General features: G+C 38.5%; 1 protein-coding gene across 5 annotated transcripts in view; it reads right to left on the bottom strand.

Moving 5' to 3' along the window:
- VPS41 (VPS41 subunit of HOPS complex) overlaps positions 1-18,488 on the bottom strand; it is a 326,442-nt gene that overhangs the window by 21,657 nt on the left and 286,297 nt on the right. For all 5 annotated transcript variants that reach the window (XM_034413658.2, XM_034413736.2, XM_087892430.1 and 2 more), the window contains 4 exons: positions 16,056-16,097; positions 15,884-15,934; positions 3,572-3,709; positions 2,261-2,315 (listed from right to left, as the gene is read on the bottom strand). In XM_034413658.2, the coding sequence (XP_034269549.1) occupies positions 2,261-2,315; positions 3,572-3,709; positions 15,884-15,934; positions 16,056-16,097 (286 nt within the window). The remainder of the gene's footprint in view (positions 1-2,260; positions 2,316-3,571; positions 3,710-15,883; positions 15,935-16,055; positions 16,098-18,488) is intronic.

Genomic DNA, 18,488 nt, shown 5'->3' with positions numbered 1-18,488 from the left:
TATTCAATTTCCAAAGAAATCAATAGTCCCAGACTACATTCAAATACCTTCTTGTGGGATTCAGTTACATACTGAATTATATGGAACAATACAGGTTAAAAAAGCAGCATAGAGTGCAGCCAGGATAAAAACTTACTGCCTTCAGATTGCTACAAAATAGCTGCAAAAGGAAGCAGCTTCCTACCATTTTCATTTGGAGAGCTGATTTAAGAACTAAAATTCTTAATTCTAACATTAGTTAACATGAATTAAGTAAGACATTTTAAACAAGCTGCTCCACAGACAAAAACCCTCAGAATTTTAGAAAGAGATGTAGTAGGAACATTAGCCTCTTGTTAAAAGCACTATCCATGATCATATCTGAACACCCAGGATATGCAAAAACTCATCTGAGGTAGTCATAAGAATCTGGATCATACATCAGCAATGTTTCACATTCATTAACTAGTGGTTACACATGTTTATTTTGACTGCTTTAAAAATTCTTTTCCCCTCTCCCCTCAATTCTCCCTACCTCATTTCTGAAGTTCCTATCTTGGGGATAATTTTATACAATGCTGATAAAAAGTCTATACATTCCTGTTAAAATGCCAGGTTTTTGAGACGTAAAAAAACAAAACAAAAAGATAAGATATATCACTTCAGATTTTTTTCTATGTTTAATATAACATATACTGTAAACTGTACTATTCAATTGAAAAATAAACTAAAATCTTTTAAGGCAGAAAATAACAATAAGAAAAGTACAATAACATGGTTGTATAAGTGTGTACACCCTTATAAGTAGGGATGTGGCTATGTTCAGAATTAACCAGTCACATTCAAACTGATGTTAAACATTAGTCAGCACATACCTGCCGTTAATTAAAATATGTTTGATCAATCCAGTTTAAGTTCAGCTGGACTTCTCTGACTATTACCCAGTTGTCTCTTACAGCAAATGCCATGGTCTGCAAAAAGCTTACAAAGTATCAAAGGGATCTTATTGTTGGAAGTTATCAGTCAAGAAAAGGATACCACAAAATTTCCTAGGCATTGTATATATCATGGAGCACAATGAAGAAAAGTTATCAACAAGTGGAGAAAATATGGCACAACAGTGACATTACCTAGAATTGGATGTCCCTCCAAAATAGAAGAAAAAACAAGAAGAAAACTGGCCTGAGAGGCTGCCAAGTGGCCTAAAGTAAGATTAAAGGAGCTGAAGTAATTTCTGGCAAGTACTGGTTGTGTACTGCATAAGAGAACAATCTCCCATATTCTTCATATGTCTGGGCTATGGAGAGGGTGGCAAGACAAAATCCTTTTCTTACAAAAAAAAAACATTGAAGCTTGACTACATTTTGCAAAATCCTACATCACGTTTGCCAAAAGCATGTGGAAAAATGTGTTATGGTCCAATTAAACTAATACTGAACTTTTTGGCCATAATTCCAAAAAAGCATTTTTGGCGCAAAAACAATACTGAGCATCACCCAAAGTACACCATACCCACAATGAAGTATGGTGGGTGGCAACATTATGCTTTGGCTCTGCTTTTCTTCATCTGGAACTGGAGCTTTAATCAAGGTGTAGGAATTATGAGCAGTTCCAAATATCAGTTAATTTTGGCATAAAGATTTCAGGCATCTGAAGATGAATTTCACCTTTCAACACAACAATGACCCAAAGGATATCTCCAAATCAACAAAAGAATGGCTTTACCAGAAGAAGATCAAAATGGCCTAGCCAAAGCCCTGATCTGAATCAATTGAAAATCTGTGGGATGATATGAAGAGGGCTGAGTACAAGATATGCCCTCATAATTTGACAGATTTGGAGTGCAATTGCAAGGAAGGGTGGGCAGATTTCCAAGGAGGGATATGCCATGCTGGTAGGTCCTATCTAAAAAGACAGAATGAAGTCATTTATTTATCTATCTATTTATTGATGCCCATCTTGCCTCAGGGTAACTCTGGGTGTGTCATATAATGAAAAGGTGCTTCAACAAAGTATTAATTTAAGGGTGTGCACATTGATCCAATCATATTATTGTAAGATTTTTATTTTTTCCCTAAAATATTTGTTTGCTCTTCAATTCAATTGTACAGATTAAATGTTATATTAAAGGATGAAAAAAATCTGAAGTGATATATCTTCATCTTCAAAAACCTGGCATCTTAATAGGGGTATATATCACACTGAATATAGGTGATGGAAATATTGGCTTGATAATTTGTCAGTAAAAACAAACAAAATGAAGCACAATACAGCTACTTACTCAAAAGATAAACAGTCTCTTCCACAAATAATCTTTGCTGACAAATTTCAAGAGCCTGTAATTTCAAAAACAAAGTGTTAATATGAAACAGTTTAATATCATGGATAAATAATGACATTAGCTGCATCCCTAAGGCCCACTGCAGTTCAGTGGAATATAACAATGTTGCTGACAATTAATGAACATCAACTTTTTTCTAGTTTGGTGAATGGTAAAAGGGGACACATTTTATTCACTGCCTTGTAGAATCATTTCTAAGTATAATGAATAAGAGTACATAGGTGACCTTAATTTAAAACTTCTAAATAATTCCAGAAAGACCAGCCCAGTGATTTTTGTAGTGTTGGGATCTATAGTATGGGATTGGGAAGCAAAATTCTCAATAAATTTTTAAAGTTATTTTCATAAACAGAAATGTATGATAAACATAGGCAAGAAGCCTGGAAAATATTAGAAAAGCAAATGCAGGAGGCTAGGATGTTATAATGAATTAAATATAGTTTAAGGCTTCTCTACTTCCTGCTCCCTTGACACCAAATATTATATAATAGGAGAGAGGGGGAAAAGGAAATATTCTATATGAATTTATTTCTCATCTTTTTTAAAGAAATTCCAATTCCTTGGGGGAGGGCAGGGAAGAATGGAGGCTGCCTTTCATTTTATGAACAACCATTCTATAACAACCAGTATGTTAGACAAACTGAATCGGGGTGTGAGGTCTCTGCTCCAATAGGGGCATGAATCTGGATCCCAGAACATAAGAATTTAAATTTTTCCAGATCAGCAAACCTTGTCCTAGAGAAGCTTGCTGGCTACCAATCAAATTACTGTTTTGCAATGCTAAAAAGCAAAATGATTAATTTTCATTTATACAAAAAATTTAGCTTAGTGTGAGACTAATTTTCTGTTTTACTGTACACTACTCTACTATTTTATTGCATACATTGCTTTTTAAAAAATATTGATATGCCTTAGGATTAAACAGCACAATGTTGAATAAATGCATAACTATTAAAATAAAGAACAGTCGCCTTCTGCAGTAAGCTCAGGAGTGAAACATTACATTTAGTTCTCATATTTTCCAGCAGAGGGTAGTATTATATAAAGAGTTGCCCCAGGTTTTAAAACCGATTGAAAACAAATACCAAGCTGATTCTGATTAATAAAATAAATCAGAAACAAACGAACAAACGAACAAACGAACAAACAAACAAACAAATCCAATCACTATTATACTACTATATATATATAGTACTATATACTACTATACTACTAGGTGAAAAAAGGCATATTTTGAGACATCTTCCTTACCTTTTCCAATGGGCAGTGGGTACTATTTTTCAAAAAAGGGAGTAAATTTGGCCGGTCGTATTCCGCATACAGGCTGATTTGTTTCTCATGATACTTTTGTCCTTTATGATGATCTTTCTTGAACAGTTTATGCAAATACTATAAACCAACCAAATGTATAAAACCATAAGAAATTGTAAACTAGCCATCATCCCAAATGTGGATTTCAGAATAATAACTAATTCAGTTTTCCAATTTCCTTAAGTATAAATCCCAAAGAAAACCAACCCTTCAAAAAGACCATCAGGCTAATCAAAACAGTATTTCACCTTCCTTAGCCTTGCTAATTGATGGCAAAATTTGATTAAGGACAAGGTATAGTGTTTTACTTATATTTCTTTTTTATATCATAAATACAGATAGTCCTCAACTTACAACAGTTCATTTAGTGACCATTCAAAGTTGCAACACCACTGAAAAAAGTGACTTGTGACCATTTTTCACACTTATGACTGTTACAGCTTTGCCAGTCATGTGATTTACATTCGGATGCTTGACAATTGGTTCCTATTTATGACAGTTGCAGTGTCCTGTGGTCACATGATCCCCTTTTGTGATCCTCTGATAAGTATAGTCAATGGGAAACCAGATTCACTAATGTTACTAATTTAACAACTGCAGTGATTCACTTAACAAATGTGGCAAGAAAAGTCATAAAGCGGGGCAAAACTCACTTAATAAATTTTTCACTTAGTAACATAAATTCTGGGTTCAACTGTGGTCATAAGTTGAGGACTACCTGTAAAGGGATGAGGAAAGTTCAAGGAAGAATCAGTGATGGAAAGTACACTATGGATTGAAGTTATTTTACTCTGCGATCGCCAAAAATTAGGAGGAGTCTGGAAGCATCTTTTCACAATAACAAATGTGTTAAAGACATGCTTTCATGAATGTTCATGCTAACTTCATCAGATACATGGGATGTCAAAACTGATATAAGATTTAAATTGGATGAGATGGGAGTAAGGAAACATGAAGGTTTCAAAGTTTCAGTTTCAAGTTTCAAATCTTTATTGTCAGTGCGCAACATATGTATACAATGAGATTGGTTGAGCTCCCTCAGTGTACCCCAACACAATACAACTCACAGTGAAGACAAAAAATCCCTAACTCAATAAATCATATTAACAAAACATTGAGTCCTATTGCACCAGTGTGAACATGTTATACTGTACATTGTACTGGCCCTGCAAAGTCCATTGTACTACGTAGTTATGATGTTATTTCGCACTCATGGATAAAAATTGTTCTTCAGCCTGTTTGTGCGGCTGGATATGCTTCTATATCTCCTTCCCAATGGTAGGAGGGTAAAGAAGTGGTGACCAGGGCAAGAGTCGTCCCTGAGAATTTTCTTCACTCTTCTAAGGCAGTGAGCCCTAGCGATCTCATCTAGTGGTATCAGTGGCCCACAATGTTTTGTGCTGTGTTCACCACCCTTTGTAATGTTTTTCTATCCGTGGCTGTCAAACCAGCATGCCATACTATGATATAATAAGTGAGGACGCTTTCTATTGTGGACCGGTAAAAGGAGGTCATCAGTTGTTATTCCACTATGTTTTTAAGCAAGACCCTAAGAAAATGGAGTCTCTGTTGGGCCTTCCTGGCCACCTGGATCGTGTTGTTTTTCCAGGCGAGGTCTTCCCTGAGATGGACTCCCAGGAATTTAAAGAAGGAAAGTCTCTCTATACAGCCCCCCTTGATGTAAAGTGGGGCAGGTTCCTCGCTCTTCCTCTGGAAATCCAACACCATCTTCTTGGTCTTGCTCATGTTCAGGTGCAGGTTGTTTTTTAAGCACCATGTGGATAGTTTTTGAACCCTCCCCCTGACCACTGTTTCATTTCCACCTGAATAAGACCCAATACGGTGGTGTCATCTGCAAACTTAATGATCACAGTGGAAGGGTCAGACAATACACAGCCCCTGACAAGATAGGGACTGAGCACACAGCCCTGTGGGGAGTCAGTGCTAAGCTTCAGGGAGGTGGATATGACAGACCTAACCCTCACTGTTTGTGGCCGGTACCTCAGAAAGTCTTTGATCCAGTCACAAATGGAAGAGGGAAAATCCAAGTCAGTGAGCTTTTCAATAAGGATGCTCATAAGGATGTTGAAGGCTGAGATATAGTCTATGAAAAGCATCCTGACATAGTTCCCGGGTTTCTCCAGATGGCTTGCTACAAAATGTAAAACAGTAGCTATGGCGTCATCTATCGAGACCGCCTTCTGCCACCAATAGCCTTCTGCCACCAATAGCCTCCCACCGGCCAGTACGCTCACACAGAGTGGGCCTCCTCAGGGTGCCGTCCGCCAGACAATGTCAGCTGGCGACCCCCAGGGGGAGAGCCTTCTCTGTGGCGGCGCCCACCCTCTGGAACAACCTCCCCCCAGAGATACGTACAATAACAGACCTCCGGATTTTTCGTCGGGCCCTGAAAACCTATTTATTTCAACTAGCTGGGCTGGCTTGAGTTAAATTTTAAATTGATTTTAAATTGGGTTGTTTTAATTTACGGCCAAAATATTTAATTATTTTAAACTGTTTTTAAATTTTGTATGTTCTGTTTTTTACTTTGGCTGTTCACCGCCCTGAGTCCTATGTGGAGAAGGGCGGTATAGAAATGGAAACAAACAAACAAACAAATAAATAAATATCAAACTATTCCCCCTGTAGGCAAACTAATGTTTGTCAAAGTCCGGTGGGAAGCATGCCCTAAGGCAGTGATGGCTAACCTTTTTGCCATTGCCTGCCAGAAGTGGGGTGGCATGCGTGCCCACACTCATAATTCTATGTGCCCCCATGCAGGCGCGTGTGATCCCCCCGCTCCTGGCACGCGATGGCATGATATGCCTGTTTTTTGCTCTCCCCAGCCTCCAGAACTTTTTTAGGAGTCTGGGAAGGGTGAAAATGGCCTTCCCCGCCCCTCCGGAGGCCGGAAATGGCCTGTTTGCCAACTTCTGGAGTTGGCAAATGGGCCATTTTTGGCCTCCGGAGGGCCTCCGGGGGGGTTGGAAAGGCCATTTTTGCCCTCCCCAGACTCCTAGAAAGGCCCTGGAGACTGGAGAGAGAGAAAAATGGGCCTTCCCCACCCCCAAGGTCCTCTGGAGGCAGGAAATGGCCTGTTTCCCTACTTCTGGTGGGCCCAGAAGGCCCAAAAATCAACATGTGCACCAGAGCTGAGCTTGCATGCTCACCGATATAGCTATGTGTGTCACCTGTGGCACGCATGCCATAGGTTCACCATCATAGTCTTAAGGTGTTGGAGCAGATTCATGTTATATGTGAGACACATTAGGATTATAATTTATCAATTAATCATTGTAGTGTTAAAAACCCATTAAATAGGTTTCAATATATAGTTTGTGATGCATCTCGGTTAACCAATTTCTGACTTAATTATTCTTGTAATTTTCCCCTCCCTTCCTTAAAGTTGCATTTTAACTTCCCAGAGGCTGGTGGGAGGTGCTGCTGGCTGTGAGTGGGGGAGACTGAGAGGAAGTACAGAGACAAAGGTAGAGTTAACCTCATATAACTATAAACCAAAAATAGCAATAATACATTCAAGATTAGTGAGCTTTGAGATTGTGATTTTATTTTATTTCAAAATGACCAGCTTAATTCAGTGTAATTGCAGCTGTCTTTCGCAGTACTCTTTTCAAATTTGGATATTGTCCTCTTTGTAAACAAATTACTAGTCTACATGGACAGATTACCTATCTAGAATCTCTAATCTGTGCTCTCCAAGCAGAAATTAGGTGCCCAATTCAGCTATTCCACTCTATTGAGCTGCCGCACTATCAGCCCCCTCTACCACAAAGATCCAGCAGGAGACGGGCAGTATAGACAACAGTGGGATCTGGCAGGATGACAGCTGTAAACCATAAACACAAAGCTTTCACTGCGTCCCAGCAAAACAGATACAGTGCCCTTGCTGACCTTAATAGGACACTAAAGTGACAGGTCAAGGTAGTTGTGTGACGATAACTCAAATGAGCAGGAGATCATGGTCCAAGACCAAAAACTTGTTTTGGATGGGGGAAAGTGTGAATCAGATATTACACATCAGTCATGGAAGAAAAGCAAGGTATCCAAAAAGGAAAGCCACCTTCTGGTTGGTGATTCAATTGTAAGGGCTGTAAATTTAGGAAGGATATGGGGGTTTTGAAAGAGGTCAGGTGTCTGCCAGATGCTACTGCCAGCAGAGACAAGAGGCATATTTTTAAGATAGTCAAGAATGCCAGTAAGGACTGTGCTGTTGATACTATTATACATCTTGGCACAAATGATCTGTCCCAAAAAGATGTACTTTCTGTATAGAATGATTTCTAGAGCTTGGGGTAAGAATTTAGCAGTATAGGTTGTAGGCTTATCTTTTCAGAGGTTTTAATAGTATAGCCTTTATTGTCATTGTACATCATGTATACAATGATGTTTAGCCTCACTGGTGCAATCCATGATAAAAAATACAAACAACATAAATAGTATAAAGAATAATCCCTATGCAAGTAATTAGGGGGAAAAAAGAAAAAGAAAGAAAAAGAAAAATTAGTCATACGTTTCTGCGTGTGTATGGAGTGATTGTGATTGTGTTTAAGAGTCTGACAGCCCAAGGATAGAAACTATTTTTTACCAGTATATAAGGAACAAAAAAGGAAAGCCAGTGTCTAGCAGAGTTTAATGTGTGGCTAAAGGAGTGGTGTAAAAGGGAAGACTTTGGTTTTATTAATCACAATGTCTGCAGTTGGTCCAATGAAAAACTATACAAAAGAGATGGTTTGCATCCATCAAAGAAAGGGACTGAGTTCCTTGGCATTAAATTCACAGATTTCCTGGATAAACATTTAAACTGAACAGTGGTGACAGAGAATTAATTGATACAGAATGTTTCTGTCCCCAGCAATCTAAAATTAATAGGGTTATCAGTGCATGTAACATAGATGTTTGTGCGGGTAAGATTATCAACCTTGCTGTCAAGCAAAACCAAGCATTTAATAGTGAGTGCCATACCATGTGCACTAATCAAACAGGTGGCAAGAAAGTAGGGGCAGTCAGGCACAACACAGATTATGTAGACAATAAACATAGGGTCAATCAAAGTGGACTCAAATGTCTATACACCAATGCACAGAGTATGAAGAACAAACAGGGTAAATTAGAAATTCAAGTAAATGAAGGCAGATATGATATTGTTGCCATTACAGAAACTTGGTGGGATGAAACCCACAAATGGAACATACAGCTAGAGGGATTTAAATTATTTAAAAGAACAGACCAAATAAAAGAGGAGGTGGAGTTGCACTATATATAAGAAATAACTACATCTCTACAGAAATAGAGCACAACAATGATGAAAATTATCTTGAATGCATTTGGGTCAATATTAAAAGGGGGGAAATGACATTGTCATAGGTCTATACTATAGGCCACCCAACCAAACAGAGGAAATAGATGAACTTTTTGCTAGTCAGCTAACTAAAGTATGTAGGAAGCATATCACAATAGTAATGGGGGATTTTAACTACCCTGACATCAACTGGGAGAAAACTCTGCATCAAGTGGAAGATCCAACAGGTTCCTAACAAACCTAGCAGAGAACTTTGTTTCCCAAAAAGTAGAGAAGGGAACAAGGGGATCAGCCATATTGGACTTAATTCTCAATAACAGAGATGAAATGATAGAAGGTATTGAAGCTACAGGAACCTTGGGGTTAACTGATCATGCAATATTGGAATTCAACATTATGCAAGCACAAGTAGTAGAACAAAGTCAAACTAGACTCTTGGACTTTAAGAGAGCTAATTTCAATAAACTTAGAGAGAACTTGGGAAGAATTCCATGATGAGAATCCTCAAGGGGAAAACAACTCAAGAAGCTTGGGAAATTTTGAAAAGTGAGATTATAAAAGCCCAGTCTAGCACAATACCAATGAAGAAGAAAAATAACAGCTCTCAAAAGAAACCAGCATGGCTGCATAAAGAACTCTCTGACAAATTAAAAGACAAAAAGGACAAGTATAAAACGTGGAAAGAGGGGCAAATAACTAAGGCAGAATATCAGCAAATAGCCTGAACGTGTAAAGATGAAGTGAGGAAAGCTAAGGCTCACAATGAATAAAGGCTTGCAACAAAAGTAAAAAATAAACAAAAAAACATGTTAAAAACAAGAAAAAAGTCAAGGAAACAATTGGTCCATTGCTGGGAGAAAGTGGCAAAAAGGTGACAAGCAACAGAGAGAAAGTAGAATTACTTAACTCCTTTTTTGCATCTGTCTTTACACAAAGGAAAAAAAACAATCCAACCTATCAAAAACAGCACCACAAAAAACAGATTAGGAACACAAGTTAAAATAGGGAAGAAAATGGTAAGTGAACCTCTGTCTACCCTAGACAAGTTCAAATCACCAGGACCAGATGGATTACACCCCAAAGTTCTGAAGGAACTGGCAGACGAGATCTCAGAACCACTGAACTATATCTTTCAAAGATCCTGGAGCACCGGGGAACTGCCAGAGGACTGGAAAAAAGCTGATGTAGTTCCCATCTTCAAAAAAGGAAAAAAAAAAAAAAGATCCAGGAAACTACAGACCCATCAGCCTGACCTCAATACCAGGGAAGAGTCTGGAAAAGCAATCAAGCAACAAATCAGCAAACACCTAGAAGCAAACAAAGTAATAACCAAAAGCCAACATGGGTTTGTCAAAAACAGATCATGCCAGACTAATCTTATTGCATTCTTTGACAAAGTGCCAAAATTAGTGGACCAGGGGAATACTGTCGGTATAATTTACTTGGACTTTAGTAAGGCATTTGATAAAGTAGACCATAACCTACTACTAGATAAAGTAGAAAAATGTGGGTTAGACAGCATCATCACCAGATGGATTCGTAACTTGCTGATCAACGTGTAGTCCTCAAGGGAACTGCATCTACATGGAGGGAAGTAAGCAGTGGAGTACCCCAAGGCTCTGTTTTAGGCCCAGTACTCTTCAACATCTTCATCAATGACATGGATGAGGGGATAGATGAGGAACTCATCAAATTTGCAGATGACACCAAGCTGGCAGGAATAGCCAACACTCCAGATGATAGGCTTAAGCTACAGTCTTCAAGTCTTGACAGACTTAAACATTGGCACTATCTAACAAAATGAAATTCAATGGTGAAAAAAGTAAGGTTCTACATTTAGGCAAGAAAAAGTACAGTATATGTGGCACCTTGCTCAATAGTAGTAACTGTGAGATGGATCTTGGAGTCCTAGTAGACAACCATTTAAATATGAGCCAGCAGTGTGCAGCAGCTGTCAAAAACCCAACACAGTTCTAGGCTGCATAAATAGAGTAATAGAATCAAGACCACATGAAGTGTTAATACCACTTTATAATGCCTTGGTAAGGCCACACTTGGAATACTGCATTCAGGTTTGGTCGCCACAATGTAAAAAAGATGTTGAGACTCTAGAAAGAGTGCAGAGAAGAGCAATAAAGATGATTAGGGGACTGGAGGCTAAAACATATGAAGAACAGTTGCTGGAACTGGGTATGTCTAGTTTAATGAAAAGATGGACTAGAGGAGATATAATAGCAGTGTTCCAATATCTCAGGGGCTGCCACAAAGAAGAGGGAGTCAAACTATTCACCAAAGCACCTGAGGGTAGGACAAGAAGCAATGGATAGAAACTAATCAAGGAGAAAAGCAACTTAGATCTAAGGAGAAATTTCCTGACAGTTAGAACAATTAGTAAGTCGAACAACTTGCCTCCAGAAGTTGTGAATGTTCCAACACTGGAAGTTTTTAAGAAGATGTTGGATAACCATTTGCCTGAAATGGTGTACGGTTTCCTGCCTAAGCAGGGGGTTGGACTAGAAGACCTCCAAGATCCCGTCCCACTCTCTATTCTATTCTATTCTATTCTATTCTATTCTATTCTATTCTATTCTCCAAAAATAGTTACTTTGAGATCCGTAATGGACTTTCTGAGAAGTTGCAATGCTCTGTTATTACTCTGTCCTTGTTTTGAGTCCTGATGTCAAACCTGTGTCTATTAATTATTTTGCACAAAGGTGGCCTCTCTGGTTTATGTAGAATTTACATATGTAGAATAATGTGTTCTATGTAGAGATTTAATTTAGCTTTCCACAACCTGCTAATTTTTCTTCACAAATATCTCAATTCCAAGAAAGTGGTACATGCAGGTGTGATGGCTAAAAATAGCAGCTCCAGATGAATGTCCATGAAAGTACTGTAAGTACACTTTAGTACACTGTGACCAAGAGACCCTTTACTGGAACTGCTACTTGAGGGCATTTTCTCATCAAATATAAGGCCAAGAACATTCATACCTAAAGAAGATTCAGATTTGTAATTAATAAAAAACTATAGACCGATTTCATTGTTAAATGTGAATTATAAGATTTTTGCTTCAATAATGGCAAACAGGCTAAAGAGACTATTAAATGAATTTATTCATATGGATCAAAATGGGTTCTTACCTAAAACGCAAATTAGAGATAATATGAGGATAGTTTTGAATACTTTGGAGTATTATGAGACAGACTCAGAAAAACAAATGGCGATGATATTTCTCGATGCACAGAAAGCTTTTGATAATGTGATCTGGCAGTTTATGATAAAGCAATTACAAATAATGGATTTTGGGGAGAGATTCATGAGCACTATAAAAACAATATATAACAAACAAATCAGCCAAGATAATGGTGAATGGAGAGATGACAGAAAAAGTTAATATAACAAAAGGAACAAGGCAAGGATGTCCGCTATCCCCACTGTTATTCGTATTGACTTTAGAAGTGTTAAATAGAAATATAAGACGGAATGAAGAAATAAAAGGGATGAAAATTAAAAAAGAGGAATATAAATTACAAGCCTTTGTGGGTGATTTAATATTTATTGTGGAAAACCACAAAAGACAGGACCTAAATTACTAAAACAAATAGAAGAATATGGAGAGGTTGCAGGTTTAAAAATAAATAAATAAAAAACAAAAACAAAAATATTGGTGAAAAATATAACAGAAAAAAAAGAAGGGAATTAATGGAAAAATTAGACATACAAATTGTGAAAAAAGTAAGATATTTAGGAATACAACTAACTTCAAGATGTGCAGTGATAAAAGAGGACAATTATTATAACTTAAAAAGACAAATTGAGAAAGATTTGGAAAAATGAGAAACCTTGCAGTTATCACTCATGGGGAAGATTGCAATAATCAAAATGAAAATATTACTGAGATTATTATTTTTATTCCAGACAATTCCAATAAAAACTGAAAAGACCTATTTTCAACACCTCAACAAAATAATGAGGAAGTTTAACTGGCAGGGGAAAAAGGCGAGAATTAATATAAAGATGTTACAAGATGCAAAAGTAAGGGCAGGTTTTGGACTGCTGAACTAGGAATTATATTATCAGGCAGCAGCATTGACTTGGATGAAGGAATGGATTGAATTAAGAAATACAAGATTACTAACTTTGGAAGGACATGATTTGCAATTGGGATGGCATGCATTCTTATGGTATGGCAAAAGTAAGATACATATGTATTTTCATAGACATTATGTAAGAAATGCATTGTTATTAGTGTGGGAGAAAGTTAGAGATAAATACTATTTGAAAATTCCAATATGTTTATCAACAATAGAAGGATTGATACACCCAAACATGGTTAATTTTGGAAAGATTTTTAGATATAAAGATTTACTTACAGATAAGGGGGAACTGAAAGGGAAACAAGAACTGGAAAAACAAGGGATTGTAATAGACTGGTATATGTATATGCAAATACAAGCAAGATATGAAAAAGATCTAAGTATATGGCTTTTATTTAGAAATGACAGATCTGGATAGGATACTCATGGGAACAGAGGATAAAATAATCAAAAAAATTATAATTTTCTATTTAGTATGGAATTAGAAGAAGAACAAGTAAAGGAAATAATGATTGCTAGGGCAAAAAATTGCAGATACTCAATTGCTTTCGATAGATGGCAACAGTTATAGGAAAGGAATTATAAACTAACAATGTCCATTGAATACAAAGAGAATCAATATAAAATGTTTTACAAATGGCATATGCTCCCTGAAAAATTGGCAAAAATGTTTAAAGACAAATCAGCTAAATGTTGGAAATGCCATCAAAAACCAGGATCTTATTATCATATATGGTGGATATGTTCAGAAGCTCGAGTCCATTGGAACAGAATTAAGATTTGGTTAGAGGAAATGACCCAACAACATATTGATTTAAAACCGGAGCTGTTCTTACTGGGTATCCTACCAGAGAAAATTAGTAAAGAAAATGTATGTTTGATTATTCATATAATAACTGCAGTTAGGATAGTATTTGCACATAGATGGAAAGTAGAAAAAACCCCGTTGGAAGGGGAAGTAATTAAAAAAAAATTAGACTGTGCAGAAATGAATAGATTAACCTTGATGATTAAAGAGAGAGAAGATATGGAATATTTTAAGATATGGGGGAAATTTTGATTGGATGGAAAAGAGAAATAGATAAGGATTTTGATAACAAAATAGGAGAATATTATATTAAATGTATTGTATTTGGGGAGAAATATTGTAATAGAGAAATGGAAATTATAAGGCAGTGATGGCTAACCTTTTTGCTGTCGCATGCCAAAAGTGGGGGGAGCAGGGGGGGTTCGCACGTGCGCGTGCCCACACCCATAATTAAATGCATCACAATCCCCCCGTGCATGCGCACATGACCCTCCCCCCCGCACTCCCCCTGCTTTTGGCATGTGATGGCACAGTGGGCCCAGTAGGCCTGTTTTTCACCCTTCCCAGGCTCCAGAGGCTTTCTTGGAGCCTGGAGAGGGCAAAAACAGCCTTCCCCACCCCACCTCCGGAGACTGGAAACGGCCTGTTTCCCGACTTCCGGTAGGACCGGAAGGTCAGTTTTTCACCCTCCCCAGACTTCAGAGCCTTTCTAGGAGCCTGCGGAGGGCAAAAACGGCCTTCCCCACCTACCCGGAAGCTGGAAACAGCCTGTTTCCCGATTTCCAGTGGGCCCGGAAGGTCCGAAAATCAGCTGGCGGAGCTGACTTAGGGCAACGCTCGCATGCCCACAGATATGATTCCGCATGCCATCTGTGGCACCGGTGCCATAGGTTCGCCATCATGGTTGTAAGGGAAGAAATGAAGATAGGAAGAATAATTAAAAAAAAGAAGTTACTGAAGAAACACCGAGATGACACACAGAAGGATTGATGTAATATGTATGTGTGTGTTTGTGTAAAAAAATGAAAAAGAATTTTTTTTTTACAAATATAAGGCCAAGAACAATCATTTACTGAAATTATATATTATGTGATTCTCAAGCTCTTGTATTAAAGATTAGTTTACCCAAACAGATTTTGCAATATTCCTGAAAAGTTCAGGGTTAATACAAATGTAATAATAGTATGGTATGGTATGGCATGGCATGGCATGGTATGATATAAGTATTAATATTAATATAAAATAGTTCAATACAGGACAATACAATACATTCATATTTCATAATATTTAATGTTATAAAATATAATATAAATATAAATAATATGTCTTATTCATGAAAGCCAACTAGATGACTTTGGGCCAGTCACTTACTCAGCCCAACACAGCTCACATGACTAATGGAGGAAAATGGGGAAAGGAAGGTGTGTTGGAACACTAGTCTTCCCCATCCCAATGATTTATGATGTGATGAACTAAGCTTCTATATCAACCAGAATAACTAGCTGAATAACTAACCATCTGTAGGATTAGGGAAGGATGGTCTGTGCTATAACTGGCTAATATATTATGGAATTTAGTAAGCAGAAAAACTGGCAGCAACCTAGGCTGATCCACAATATATTAAGCAGGGTCAAATCTGGTTAAGATTTTGAGATCAACATAAAAATCCCAGATTCATTAGGGAAAATTTAAAAAATCCAGAAGTCAGTCAATTGCAAACTGTCTTTACATTGTTGACAAGAAAACAGCATGGACATTTTCAGGAACTAAACTTAACTTGAGGGTTTCCCATTTAGACACTATAATGTGATAAAATTAGCATAACTTATGTCAGACAGGCCCCAGTGGATTCTCTTGGTTAACCATGTGTTTTTCTTTAATAAGTGTGGTTCAATTTCTATCTTTAAAGTATTCTCTACCACTATAGTACCTCTGTTGCTAAAATTGAACTATACCGTTGTGCCACTGTATAGAAGCATTTATGCTTTTATATGTTAAGACAAAGAACAAACTAATATACTTACCACATGCTGCAATTCTGGCCTATCTTTCAATTCTTCCACAACTTTATCAATCTAAACCAAAGAGCATTAAGATTTAAGACTTGATTGTTTTTGTGGCAAATTACTTAGATATTATTTATAAAAGGGGATGGGCAATCATCCAACAATAACATAATTAGATGCTTAAACTCACAGAGATTTTGTCTTCATTATCCAAAAACATGTCAACGGCTTTCTAAAGGAAAAAAAGAAGTCCATGATAGTGAACAGATAGACAAGAGTCAAAACGTTAACTATTTATAAATATCTACAGATTCTGACAAGCTGTGTTGAAGAAAAATGACATATCTGTGCCATGATGGTAGTCGCACACACTCAGGAAGAAGAATGGTACAAATACTGGAGCAAAATTAGATGGTAAAGATGGGATTCTATTATTGCTTAAGGAGAGCCAGTTTGATGTAATAAACTGGCACTAAGCTAAAAAGCAGGATATTGTGAGTTATAGTCCTGTTTTAGGCACAAAGCCAGGTGCAAGATCTTGGGTCCTTAGGTCTCTCTCAGCCCTTGGAAGAAGGCAAGGGCAAATCACTTTCAAAAATCTTGTCAAGAAAAGCATAGATACATGTCCAGACAGTTGCTAGGAGTGAAAATAATCATCCATTCATGAAAAAACAACCCACCATCAATTGTGACCTACAGTTAAATACCTGAGTACTGAAGTTCACTACGAGTTCACATAGCTGATGCTTGATAGCTATAAAAAACCTGGTTCATACAACCTAAATCAGCCACTAAAGAAAATACTTAGGAAATGTGAATGGTACTGTCTTTCCCCAAAAATATTTTTCCCCTCCAAAAGAGGCATGAGGGTTTATTTTTGAAGGATATCTTATTTTTTTCATGTACAGGAGGTGGCGAGTGTGGGGGCTGATGGGAGTAGGAGCGCTACTACCGCCAGTCCTGCCCTCTCTGTCCTACCGTCTGCTTGCCTGCGGCCATAAAGGGCCAACCTCTCAGTGTGTCCCAGCCTCTGCCCGCCCTGCCTGTTGGCCCTGCTATGGCTAGAACACTTCTCGGCTGCTGGCTGCCCGTGCTGCTGCTGCCTTCCAGGGGTTCTTCGCCCTCCTGCCAGTGCCGCTCTCGGACACCCTTCTGAGCTACTCCTGTCTAGCGCGGGGCAAATTGGCCCAGATCTACGACCTCCAGAGTACCCTCCTGCTTCTGGTAGTGTTGTACCATCCGTGCTGCCTCGCCTGCCACCACGTTTGGGCTGGTGAGTGCCAGCCTGTGGCCTGGACACTGTGGACCGCTACTGCTGAAGCTAAGGCAAGTGCAGCCGGGGCAGGTAGCCCGGTTGGGCCTTGTCTAACATGCTTCTCTGTCATCTGTGGGACCGGTGGAAAGGGAGTGCAAGGCACGTGGGAGCCCAGGAATGGGCAGGTGGCCCTGCTTGGCCACTGCCAAAGCAGGGCCTACCCGAACAGTGATGGGAGATCCGGCTTCTCCACGCTTAGACGGGGCCAAGCAGAGCAGGCCCAACCATCTGCTTTGCTACAATGGAGCCTCCGCCACTGACCATGGGAAAGGAGATGAGCCAACAGCAGCCACTCTTCCTGTGGACGGCCAGGGCAGACCAAGCAGAGGGCTCACTGTAGCTCTCTCTGTGTGTGTGTGTGTGTGGGAGAGCTGCTAAGCATAACCCCTCCCTGGGAAGGGACAGAAGAGTCCCAAACAAAAGCTATGAGCTCCAGCGGCCTGAGTGCTTGCCGCTTCCTGTGCTGGCCATGCCTATTGCCCCAGCCTCCGCTTAACTAGGGTTTATTTTGAGGGTTGGGCTTATATTACGAGCAGCATGAAAAACCATGCTAGGGCTTATTTTCTGGGTAGGTTTTTTCAGGGAAACACAGTAGTAGATTTTAGCCTAAGATTCTGGCTAGCATTTCTATAAGCAGTTTCAAAGCAAATGCAAACAAACTTTATCTTTGAAAGAACTGTACTTACAAACACAATACTACATTTTACAAAGTACTTAAAAAGAAGCAGAGCAGTTCTTACAAACAGTACTGTACTATAGTGTAGAAAGTCAGCACCCACCCTCCAGAAGAATGAAATATTTCAGAAAATATTAAAAAGGCAGAATATTATATATTCTAATGGAGAAGCATGGTTTTTTTTTAAAGACAGAAAGCAGACTCAGTCTTTCTTAATAGCCCCGCCCCCAGCAGATATTTTGTGCCCTTTAAGAAAGACTGGGCCAGACTATCTACAAAACAAAAGACCTTCAGCTCCAGGGTGATGGAATTAAGAACAGGATATGATCCTTCAGGACATAATAAGATTAACCTGCTACCATTTAGCAGAAGACACAGAGATCACTACATTGCACAATCTCCTAAGGGTATTTCAGTCATTGCATCATCTCAAAGCAGTCTAAACTTCAACCAAACTTGGGAGCTCAGACAAACACCTGGGATTTGCTAGCTCTTTTGCCTATAGAGCCAGCTATGACGCCTATATAATTCCTACATGACCCCTCCATAGAATCTGACAACAGCCAATAGAATACATGTTCTTGCACAGGAACAGGAAGCTCAAGTGTAAAGCCCAAAAGAAGGTATAAAAG

The sequence above is a fragment of the Pantherophis guttatus genome, chromosome 4 (genome assembly GCF_059756535.1).
Source record: "Pantherophis guttatus breed Tessera chromosome 4, ASM5975653v1, whole genome shotgun sequence".
Lineage (NCBI taxonomy): Eukaryota > Metazoa > Chordata > Lepidosauria > Squamata > Colubridae > Pantherophis > Pantherophis guttatus.
Note: the sequence above shows the minus strand (reverse complement) of the source record. Positions and strands in the feature narration are given on the sequence as shown.